Source organism: Columba livia, chromosome 11 (genome assembly GCF_036013475.1).
Source record: "Columba livia isolate bColLiv1 breed racing homer chromosome 11, bColLiv1.pat.W.v2, whole genome shotgun sequence".
In the NCBI taxonomy this organism is placed as follows: Eukaryota; Metazoa; Chordata; class Aves; order Columbiformes; family Columbidae; genus Columba; species Columba livia.
This window is the reverse complement of record NC_088612.1, coordinates 9,211,623-9,224,297: the sequence shown is the minus strand read 5'-3', so window position 1 is coordinate 9,224,297 and position 12,675 is coordinate 9,211,623. Positions and strand designations below refer to the sequence as shown.

The window sequence follows — 12,675 nt, the reverse complement described above, 5'->3', positions numbered from 1 at the left end:
GCTGGGAGGTGGATTTACTCTGAAAAAATTTGCACCAAGTTGACTGTGTCCAATCCTGCTGTGTCCTGTGGCGTGGCCCCGGCTGAGCGCGCTCCTGTCGCAGAGACCTCTGGTTCCTCTTGATCTTGGTTTTTCTCTCAAGGAAGACCAAAGATTTCACATCAGGCAATGGTGACACTGTCCTGGGCTGACACCGTGGCCTTGTCAGGCTGCGCAACCGCCCAGGTCCTGCAGCAGGACACGAGGAGCATCTCCTCCAACTTAGTCCTTGCTTAAGAGGATAAAGGCCTGGTATTTACTGGGCTCCTCTGAAAGTCTTGTCTCACAGCTTTGTCACTGAAATCCTCTCTCCCTCAGTAAAAGCAGAACCAGCCATTTCAAGTTTGGAATATACATGTATATTTATAATATGCATCTGTAAATAAAGTTAGGAAGGTGTCCCTTCAAAATCTTATTTCTGAAGTGAAAAACCAAATTAATTTTTTTTTTAATACATTGTAGTTAGAGAGTATTCTACTTAATTTTTACTTTTACTCAGAATTTTTGCTTGTCTGATTGTTTTTCCTTGGCTAAATTTTCCACACAATTTGAGTATTTGAAAGGAAAAATCTGTCCCAGCTAGTCTTGCTGGTGGCTCATCATTGCCAAGTGGCTGGGGACACATCAGTTCTGTAATTTGGTGAAAATAAGCAAGCCAATTATAGAAGACTTATCAGTGGGTGATGAGGAGAAGTATGATTTTATCAGTAATTATGTTTCTGTGCAGGGAGATAAGTGTCTTTACCGAGCTGGTACTTACAAATGCTTAATTGTTTTTCAGGAGGACTTCTGAAATCCGTGAGTCACGTAGTCCTTGAGAAGACTGGTGCCATTCCACACCACACCAGTGCCATTCCTCACCACAGCAGTGCCATTCCACACCACTCTGAAGGGCGAAGTCTGCAGTGGAACAAGACCTGGCGCCAGTCACCATCCCTGCGGGGCCGCGTAGTTGTGTAGGTAAAATTTTGGGTACCTTTTAGTCTTAAGAGACAAGACCAGGGGAAGGAGCTGGGCCAGGTGCTGGTTGCTCTGGAGGGTTTGGGAAGGAATCGGAGCAGGACCAGAAGGGACAACAGGACAAGGCTTTTGCCACTGTGGGTTGAGGTTGACCAGAGCATAGCTCCTCTTGTTGGGAAACTCCTGCTTCTCTAAGATGTTACAGCCTTACATTTTGACCTTCTCCTCAACCCCAAAAGTCACAATTGCAAGTGGTTCCCATGCTGCTGCCTACTTTTTCTGCACCTTAGGCCAGCTTTGGTGGGAACTGTACCAGAAGCAATGGGTTTTCTCTTCCTATGATTATACTAACTTTCAGAGGCTGGATTTTCATGGTATACAGAGACTCAAAGACAGAGAGAATATATGAGGCTGACTTGCATGTTGCCTCCACCATTGAGAGAAACACATGGTGTTTAAACCCACAGCAAACTCGCATCATTACATGCTGTGTTTTGATATCACATGGTGGAACCCAGCTCACCAAGATCATATAACGCTGCTGTAAAGGCTGTCCTGGATTAGCACGAGTGAGGAGCAGTGGTACTTGTTGCCAAGCAGGTCTGTGAGGCCTTTATCCCTAAGCAGGTCCTTTATCTCTTAAGCACAGGTTTCATTTTACTTTCTGAAGGTGCTATGTTCCACAGGTGGTTATTTGCCTGTGTCCTGACTGCCTTGCAGAGATGGGGGTAGAATGGATGATGCATCATTGTCATAACTTCACTGAACTCATTGATGTTGATCTTGTTTACACCTCATTTATTGCTGTGCATGCCATTTGTACAGGAATCTTTTTAAATACATAAATTTAAAATTGCATTTCAGATTGAACCTCCAAGCACCTGCTTGAAGTTCTGGAGTAACTACTTTGTAGGACTTCTATATAATTGAGGAGTATAGTTTTCCACTGACAAGTCCTGTCTTAAGGATGTATAAACACAATTTTCTGGCCTTTGCTTTTGAATCAGCAAGGTGGACCTGGCTCCAGTGAGGTGGAAAAACTCTGAAGTTTCTCTTCCCCTGGGGCAGGATCCAGCCAGCTCATTGCCAGTGAGAAATACCACCAAGTCAGCACGACTGATGTTTGGGAGCTCACTGCTGGCCCTGCCCTCGGTGCAAGTCCCCAGCTGGGACTTTGACTCACTGCACTTAAATGCAGAGGCTCAGTGCACTGAAGGAGTTGGCGTATTTTTCCAGCACATTTTCTGATCCCCTCACCCAATCCCACCAATCACTGATGTAGTTCCCTCCAGCTTAGTCTAAATTGGCTTTAATTTTCTTTTAAATAATTCTTAAGTGTGACTTTTTCAGTACAAGACTGGGAACTATGACTAATTATAAAATCATTACATGATTAAACTCAATTAACTTCAAATAACCCTTGAAATTTGCTTAATGTCAGCCCTTGGCCCTGCTTAAACCAATAAATATTGCTCACCTTTTGTAATGGGTATGAAAAGAGGTGGTTGCAGAGCATGATTGTTCAGAGTCGGCTGAGCCAGAGAATAACGTTACAGAACAGAGTAAAACGGCTTCCAAGGAGTTGAATTCTGCCACGTCAAGAAGGGGAACAGAGTCTTCTGCTCCTAACTGAGATATTCCCTGCCTGCCCCCACCCCCCAATATTTTTCTTTCAAGTAATAAAGCTTTAAAAATTCATTTCAGCCTTCCATTCAATGGTCCCAATCTGCTTTGCAAATGCTAATAAGGGTTAAACCTCACAAAACCACCAAGGCACGGGAAAGTACTGTCATCCCCATTTAGACGAGGGATACCAAGGTGTGGATGAGTGAAGTGAACTGTGCAAGGATCAGTGGGAGGAGCAAAATCCAAAGATTTTTATTTTATAAAATACACGTAATGCTGCAAGTTTCATATAGGTGTATGAGAGTCACTGTTCTCAGTTATTGAGCACATCTGGTTGTTGTTTTTTTGTTGTTGTTGTGGTTCTTGGTTTGTGTTTGGGTGTTGCTGAGTTTTTATTTTATTTTCTTTGTGTCCACTTTCTGAAGCCATGTCTGGATCCAGTCTGTCTTCTGGCTAGACCCTGGAAAGAGAGCTGGCAAAAGTGTACAGAAGGATCCCAGCAGCTCTGTTTCTGTGTTCGGTTCCTGCGAGGACAGCAGGAGATGTCATTATTGCTCCTGTTCCTGGCAATCAGCTCTGACTGGGAACCTGGAGCGGCCAGTAGCATTGTTCTCACTGCAGGTAGATGGTAGATGATGGATCGAATTTTTCCAATAGGTAATTAGATGGGTATGGTAACTAGACAGTCATTAAGGTGCCTGATGATCTCATCTCTTCACAAACATCCCTCATATGCATGCTGGCCATGAAGTGTTCTCAGAATTTTATTGACTTCCAGCCCTTCTCCATAAAAAATCTCAGCATTCTTGCTGGATCCTGCTTGAAAATGGATTGAGAGGCCCCTTGGGGAAAAGATTTTACTCTTTTTTTCCTTTTTTTTTTCCTTTCTTCTTTTTTCTTAGAGGCAGCACATAGCTCTGCAGTTGCTGTTGAAATAAATAGTATTTGGGAACTGGCTGTTAAGGAAGCAGGAGAGCAGTTGATTAATGCACCTATGAGCAATAAAGCAGTAATTTGGTCTTCAGATTTTTGGACACTTAATTTTTTTTTTTGTGTCCATTTATGATGAATGTGAGCGGATCATCAGTATAGACTATTAACAGAGGCTCCTTTTCTTTTGATTGCCGGAACTCATGCAGCTCTTTGTACTCTTGGAGGACATAAAATGAGATCTCAACCCATTTATTAAGCAATAGAAGTAGTGAGAGACACAGGATGTAAACACTCATCCCTAAACATGAGCGTTTATGTCCCCAGCTTGCTGTTTGAGTCTGGTTTCATGCCTGGGAATGCCCTCGGGTCAGCACTGAGCAACTTGTTCAACTGTAGCTTGTGAATGATGAATGTCTCCACTTAGCTCACAGGTCACTACCCCATAACAAAAATCACCGCTGTTAGTGGCCTCCGCAGGGGCACTGAAGGGTGCCGGGACAGCGTAGGAGGGTTTCACCTGCTTCAACGCTGCTCTCGCCCTGCTGGTAAATGGGAATTTGTCAACAGTGTGTCCTGTAGGATGCGTGGTGGGGAGGTTTGGCTCAGCACTTGCCGTTCTGTCTTTTTACTGTAGACAGAGTTTTCCTGTCTGTGGCACTGCCTGTTAGATTAGTTGGGGTCAAAAGCTGAATACTTGGATTTTTGACCTTTGAATGAACCTCACAAAAGAATAAAGACAAGGAAATCAGTTCTACAGAGCTCTGTCCAGTACTTGAGAATGGATTTGAACATCAAAGCATGGGTAGTTCAGAAAGACAGAGACACAGTTGTATTAGTGAAATCAGAAGAGTGTATGAATTCCTCTTATCTCTTTGGGGGAAAAACCTCCCCTTTGGGTCTAGCTGTTTGTATCGTGTTGCTCCTTTTGCCATGACAAGCCCTGATCAAAACAATTTAATAGCAACAGGTTGGGATCCAAGATGGCAGAGGAGTGAAGGGACCATTATGTTTAATTACTTGCGTTAAAATGGTTTGAGGACTGGAATTAGTTTGGAAATGTCTGTCCCCCTGTTTAGATTGACAAAAATCTAGTTATCATGGCAAACTGTTTGTTGCCTACCTACTGGGGGCAAAGTGAATTCCTAAGAAGTCCTGTTTTCCCCTCAAAAACGAGCATGGGTAGCAGAAGCAGCAATGGTGGGTGTGCAGTGCAGGGCTGGGCCGTTCTGGATCGTGCCGCAGCCAGTGCCGAGTCAAAGCAGATGTTTGGCAGCAATCTCCGCTCACCAGCCCGTGGACTCCTCTTGTGTTGGTCAGTCCAGAGCCCGTTGCGGTGGTAACATCTCCCTGCTGCCCCTGGATAGATTGATTTTGACCCTTAACTTCCCCTTCCACCTGCTAATTATTGATCGTGTTGTCTCCCGATGCCCTTTCCCCCTGGTGTCGGCGTGGTTCTGGCATTCTCCATCCTGCTGCCGCCCTCTCCACCTTTTGGCTGTTTGTTCTGAAAACTCTCTCCTCCTTGCTGCCTTCCTCCTCTTCGTCACCATCCCAAAGTTTGTCATTAGTATCCAAAAATATTTTGATATTTTGGATATCCAAAGTTGGCTGGATTTCACTGACTCCCAGCAGTCTGGTCTCTAATGCCTATGGGCTGGTGAGAGCAGGGGAGAGGGAATGAAAATCAGGTTTTTCCCTTTTAATTTGTGCTTTTTTTGCTGCTCATTTGACGTTTAATCAGGTGTCTGGCTGTTGTTTGCTTACGGATGGTTTTTACAGAACAGTTCCTTGTAAGTATATACAGAAAGGGCAGGAGGATGACTGGAGGTTGTAGACCGCTCCTTTATTTCCTGGGAGCCTATTAAAGGCGATTTCCAATTTATTCATCCATCTCTTTGTCAAGTTGCCTCCTGTGTCCATCCACTTGCGCATTTATTTAGTGGTAATATTAGCGACTGTATCATCCTCTAGGACTGTAACAGTGTGTTCCAGGATAAAGCCAGAGATGCAAAGTGCGCTGAACCCATTATAAAAAAATAAAAGGGCTTTTCTTGATGGCATTTAGCTCAATAAACACAGTTTGTCAGAGATGTCTTTATCTCCTTACATTTAAGCGATTAAATGTTGGTAAAAATAGCTTCAGAAATAAAACATGAAGAGAGCTTCTGGCAAAGCCCTGTCCAGTTTAATTCATACATTAAATATTTGCTAGTAGGGTCAAAAGCTGAATGCTTAGATATTTTGCCCTTTGAATGAACCTAGCTAAAATAAAGACAAGGAAATCAGTTCTGCAGAAGCTGTCTCCAGAATACTAGGATCAATTTAAACATCAAAGGATGGAGAGATCATACAGATGGACAGCAATATTATTCTGCACAATTAATACTCAGAGAGGTGTTTCCTGAATTGTGAATCTTGCGCAGGGAAGATAATATTAACATTTCAGAGTTTTAATTATGTAAAAGACAGTCCTTGATCCTTAGCTCTAAACAGAGCGGTTTATTTTGCATTAATGAATGTAGAAAACATCCCCCAGTCAGAATATCTGCAATGATGCCATCTTTTTACATTCAAATTAGCATTTATATTTCTAAAGGTAATTTTTAGACAACACAATAAATAAATGATTTGCCGGTAACCTCCAGATGGATAAAGTGGTGCTCAGACAGCATTTACAATGCAAATGGGGAGAAGATTCCGTGGTGGGCGGCTCTGTTGATCTTGGGCAGGGTGAGCGACGTCTGGGGTCTTGCCCCTGCAAACTCCTGGTGTCCAGGCAGGAGCGATGTCTCCACAGAGGCCACACGTCACGTTTGCCCTTCGGGTTTCAATAGCAGCTTTAATCTGGTGTAATAATTTCTCTATGCGCCTTATTTTGATACGATACCGACCAGGATTTCAGGATTGAGGTGAATGATTTTTGTGGTTCAGAAGTATCATTTTAGCGTTGGGATTTTTTCATGGCTACTAAAACTTCACGTCTTCCTTGAACTTTTTATTTAGACACCTAAATAAATTCATTTTTGTTAAATGATTTCAAGAGCTCTTGTGCTTTTAAAGACCATATCATGACTTATTAAGTTATCTAATCTAAGTATCACTCTTCCGAAAATCTTAGCCATGGTTATTTTCTTAGTGTGTATCTCCAAAATTTGTTTTAAAATCTGATTTTAAATATGCAGGGGTTGTTGATTGGTGGTTTTTCTTTTTGTTTTTTTTTTTTTTTAAGAGGAGGACTGTATTGCATCATGTGGATTTTACCATACAGTTATGTTTTGGATGGTAAATGGTATTAAGAATGGATTGAAATAAATAAAATAAGGCCCAAGGTCCTGATCTTTGTCCACTGAAATAAAGGAGAATTTTGTCAATTACTTCCATTGGATCTATCAGAGAAATTCTGGGTGGTGACGAAGTATGTGATATTTACTTAGTTTGGCTCGCGTGGCAATGGGGTGACTTGACTTCAGAAGCAGAGCGTTGCCTTCATATATATAATTAACATTACAGTGCTGTAGGTTCTGCATATGAAAATCCAGGCTATTGTAAATTCTGGTTTCCTTGCCAACCATATCTCAGCTCTCGTTCTTCTGTAGTTGTCTCTATGATGCTTTGTGCAATATTATTACTCCTCACCTAATACTGGAGCTCGGTGGATCTACAAAATCTAGCTATTATTCTTTCCATTTGAAATATATTAATATGAAAATAAAAATAAAATCTAAGATGTTTCACTTCTTGAGTAATTCTATTCCAGAAACATTAAAATAAACAGACTTGACATTGGGAATGTTTCAAAAAGATATTTTTTTGGCAAATGATGCTCATAGCTAATGAATTTACATTCATAAATGTAAGCATTTATATAGGGATCATGATTAAAGCATTAAAATTGACTCCTCTGCCAAACTGTAGGTCATATAGCTTGAGTTTCATGTTTTGAAAATTTCATACTTGGAGCGAACTGCTTGCCAGCAAATTACAGACCAAGACTTATTCCTAAGAATTACTTTCTGGTGAAGTTCAAATAATGAATATATGTTTGTGTCTGTGGAGAGGGAGGAAGCTCATTTCACTGGTAGTGCTTTTCACTGAACATTATTTGGGCAAGTGGCCACAGAGAAAGCTTTCTTGAATTTCTCCTTGTTTCTCTTTGATTTGTTCCCAGAAGATGCTGGTCTGGCTGGATCTGCAGCTGTGGACAGGGTTCATTGGCTCTCAAGAAATTTTTGCATGTTCTTTTCTGAATTGGATTAATCTATTAAAAATGCTGCAAGTAGTGTCAGAGTGAATGTTCTCACACTCCACACTTAAGGTATAAGCAAGACCCTAGTCCTGTTTCTTCCTTGTTGAGACAATGGTCTGCATTGCTGGTTTTTGTGATGTTTTGATCTAATGTGTAGACTGGGAGATAAATCTTGTTTCTTCCTGATCAAGGTTACTTGCACATGGAAGAGCTCTCTAATCCAACTTGTGCCGTTCCTGCTCGATCCCCCAGGATGCAGATGTGAAGGTGAGCCCGGGGTGAGTGGAATACGACGTTCTTCTCCCCTTGTGGTAATATGGTACCACATTAGGAGTGGAGTGTAATTGCACCTTAAAGCAAGGTGGTGTCTATGGTGTGATTTGATGTGTTGCCCTTAGTTGCAAGAGCGGGATGTTATTCTGCTCTCCTTGTTGAACCAGAGATCCTCTCTGTTCTTCTGATTCCTTCTCAGCCATTGGAAACCGGATTAGTTCTTGGGTTGCAGCGCAGCACTTGCTCGGTGGGTGCAAAGGAGACAACAGACAGGGACAAAGAGGGAGAGGCTGGAACACCTTGGGCTGGTGCTGCTGCCAAAAGCAATATATTGTCAAACTGTGGCCTAATTTTCTTACCTAGGTTGTGTTTAAAGAGGGATTGGCATCAGGAACAGGCCATTAAGCAATTGAAACTCTAATAGAAAAACATAACCTTATCACAGATTTTTTTAAAAAAACCCTCGGAAAATAGCTCAAATATAAGGTTAATTGGAGCCAGAAATGTCAAACTAATGTAGCAATTTACCCTGGGAGACTGCCCTGGCCTTTGAGTATAGCAATAGTACAGACTACTGAGTAGGATAGTGAAGAAATATAATAGGATTTTATGTAGTCCCCTGTCATATTAAACGTTTTTTGCAATTAATTTCATGTTGGAATGTTATTTTCACTGACCTATTTTTTTTTGACCTCCTACAATCTTTAAGCTACCAAAGTAGGGCATACGGGAATTCAGATTTCTTAAAAAAAAAATTCTTAAACACTCTCAATATACACAGTGTAGTGTAGACTGATATGAACTCAGAGCAGTATAAAAATGCCATTGGCTTGTTCTCGAATAGCCTTTAGTCTGTGAGCTGTACTGATCCATTCAGGAAAATTCTGCTTTTGAACAGCTCGTTGAGAAACAAGTGTGAGTTTTCTTGGACAGAGAGTGTGAGGATGTCTGCCCCACCAATGAAACACGGGAGCTGCTCCTCTTGTCCTCCGTCGGTTTGCTGGCTCCCCTTCTCCTATTAAGTGGATGTCAGGCTAAGGTAACTCGGTGTTGTGATCTGGTCTGATTGATCCAAAACTGTTGGACTCAAAATTAACAAGGATAAAATCCCGAGGCTGTGGAATAGCCAGGGAAATCTGGGAGGTTCCAGCTGTCTCTGACTGAATCCCTTTCCACCTGGGCTGGGTGCATAATCCATTTTCATTTTTCAGTCAAACATGACTGAAGTGATTTGCTCTATATATTTTTATAGAACTTCCACAGTTGACTACAGAAATGTCTGTATTTCTCTGGAGGTCTGATGTTTCCTGAAAGCAGAACTGTGTCTGAAGGAGTGAGTGGGTAGGATAGTCAGATCCCAAAATGTATCACTCCAAGGGGAGTATGAAACCTCCCTCGCAGAGACAGATCGATGTCTGCTAGAAACAATCAGGTGTTTGGGAGGGAAGGGGAACTACATGATCTCTTCTGTTTGTCTCTCACTCTAAAAGATGGAAAGTGCCAGCCCAGGACAGAGTATACCTGGTGTCCAGGGTTGCAGTTCAGTCCAGCCAAAGGAGAGACAACAATATAGGCAACAAAACTTTCTGATCTTGAATAAGAGCTCTTAACATAAGCCCAAGTGTTTTCCAAGCAAGTGTCCTTAATGTTTTTCCCTGTGGTAGTAAGGATTTTTTTTTTTTTAAGTGGAGTTGGAACCAAAAATCATTGAATCAAAGAATCCAACATTAATCAAAGCACATCAAAGAGGTTCCTCATCAGTTGCCTGGAGCAACAGAATCTACAGTGTATCATCTTTCTTATGTGAAGCTGGAGGAATTCAGAGAAGATAGTTTTGTCTATTTGCTCTCAAATGAACGCAGAAATAGCATTTTCTAGGTTTCTTTAATAGTTCAGTGAATCGATCCATTCAGCCATCACAATTTCTGAGTCCCAGACTTGGATTTCCTGGGAATTTTTTTCATATGAAAATCAATCAAATGAACCTTTAAAACTCAATAGGTGGTGGTTTGCCTCTCTCAACAAAGTTACAGAAGTGCTTCCCGCTCTGTCTCTTCTGTTCCCTCTTTCTCTCTAGGTCATGACAGTGGTACCCTCATGACCCCTCATTGCCGCACTACAGATGCATTTCGTCTGTGCTAATAGTACTTAGAAGTAGCAAATAGAATTGCTGGATTAACAAACATGGTTCCCCGTTCAAGTAAAAAACCCTCCCCTCAGATCAATATTTTTTGGTGTTCCACAATACAGAAATGGAGGGTGCTTGTCTTTACTACCTATTTCCAGAAGGTCCATTTGTTACCGAAAAACTTAGGGACACTCAGTAAAACCAAGTGATTACTCAGGTGTAGAAAAGCCTGAATGGTAGATCTCAGCCAGATTGATCCTTATACTTGCTTGAGCGGTTGATAAAATGCTCACCAGCAAAACCTCTTTGTCCAGCCTGGGGAGTTCTAGGGCACCCAGGCCTTTTGTGTTGATTGCATTTACTATAAAAAAACAGCAAAATCCAGCAACGTGTGAATGCTGTGACCACCCTGTGGTATCGCTGAGGTCAGAGCTGTGTTTTTATGGTTTTCTAGGTCACACCTTGTTCACCTCTTTGCTAACAAGTCCCAGAGCATTTTGCAGAATGTGGGCCCATGGGCTGAGTCGCGTACCCAAGCTCAAGGCTGGAACGTGTTGTCAATTCAGCGTGAGCGACACTTCGCTCTGGTTGTTAGAAGAGGAAGAGAAGAACAGAAGTTCCCCCACGGAAACTGCGGGAGGGGGGAGAATTTTAGTGCAGGGGAATATAATTATCCAAACTGGAATATGGCCAGGATCCTGGAGTTAATAATACCCTCTGCTCTTGCAAAACGTGCCATCTGAACTTTAATGACTGCTAGTGGTCAGCGGGCTTCATATCACATCTCAAACACAGATATTAAGCAGATCAGAAGTGTAGATATTTCAGACATTCATGTAACACAAGCATTTCTGGATGGCCTCTGGCTGCAGCCTTCAGGTTCAGGTGGGAATTGAGTTAAATAGCCAGGGGGGAGACATTAGTCTTAGTGAAAATGATCCCATTAAAGGCAAATGACATGCAATTGGTGAAGAACAGCTGACACGTACACTGAAGTGCCCATAAGGTAATATTTGGGTGTACAAAATCACCAGTCATCTTCGGTGACCATCAGCAACATGTAGTTTGGAGGAATGGAACAGAAAAGGTTAACAGCATCCTTTGTATAATTGGGTCAGCTCCTGTGGAAATTTGTATTATGAATTTACCCTGATTCCTGTAATAGTGGAAATCATGTGCAAATGAGTTGGGAAATGGGTGTAAGTGGCAAGATTACGTTGTGTAAATTAGCCTGACACTGACAAACCGTACAAAGCCTGGGAACTTCCACAGCAGGGGTGAGCACATCACAGAGAATCCCTTTCGTCACAACTGACTTATGCCAGGGGAGTTCAATTAAAAACCAGACTGGGCCACTTTTAATTGCTTTAATGAGAAATTAGATTTTTTTTTTTTTTTAATTTTTTAAACTGTCTGTCTACCTTTCTACAGTGCAGCCCATCATGATGGTAGATGAGGTGCTAATTATCTGTCTTGACTGATTTTTCTGAGCACAGGGTTTGTTATTTCATACCGCACCTGACACCATAGGCTCTGTTGTTCGGGATCAGTGGCATTACTGTACTACCAGCTGTAATAAAGAACAGAAGGCCAATGATCCTGTAAGTCCATTGTTAAAATGAAGAAAGACTTGCATGGTTCTCCCCCTTGCTACATCCCAATACATTGGTACTTACACCATAACAGTATTATCTCAGGGAATATAAGTCTGCTGCAGGATATTGCCACTTTAACCACCTGAACTGCCTTTTAGTTCCAGTTTCAACTCAGTGTCAGAAATATTACCCCTGTTTAAGATTAATTTGTGACAAAATGTCATATTAATACAGCTATATTTCCCAGGGGATAAATATGGCCTTTTGAAGAGCAGCCATGGCAGAGTGCTGTATGGGACTATAGAGAATTATCAACAGGCCTTTGCTTTAGCAAATGTCATGCTACCAGAAGAATGGTGCAGTTTGCAAGTAAGTATAGTGTACGGACTGTTTTATTGTCAGAGTGAGGTTATGATATTTCCTTCCTATTAATCCATAGCTCATCTCTAATTATATTAGCACCTCTCAGTGACACGTGATTAAGAATCCGAGGAGGAAATTGTCAGTTACCTATAAATCCATCAGCATTGCATCATGTTTATTTTTGGCATCTTAGCTGTTTTGGGAGGCTGATGCTTACCTTGAGGTTTGCGCATCGTTGGTAGAATTACTTCTGATTTACACCAATGGGTGTGCAACCACACTTGAGACCTATGCGGTGCTGAGGAGTTTACTTGTAAGGGACTAAATCTAGTACCAGTTGTGAGCGAGTGTAATTCCAGTGAAACCAATAACAACTGCACCTGCATGTGCTATGGGTGACTTCGGAACAGTTCATCAGGTATTCTCTTTGTGCTGAAGTAGGATAAACTTTGTGTTTCATTGTACCTTCGGTACCTGTATTGCGCCTTGGATATGTCTGAGCTATTGAAACC

General features: G+C 41.9%; 1 protein-coding gene across 1 annotated transcript in view; it reads left to right on the top strand.

Moving 5' to 3' along the window:
- Positions 1 to 12,675, top strand: part of FAM169B (Protein) — a 101,304-nt gene that overhangs the window by 65,331 nt on the left and 23,298 nt on the right. The window contains exon 7 of the mRNA XM_065076666.1: positions 821 to 995. Within this exon, the coding sequence (XP_064932738.1) occupies positions 821 to 995 (175 nt within the window). The remainder of the gene's footprint in view (positions 1 to 820; positions 996 to 12,675) is intronic.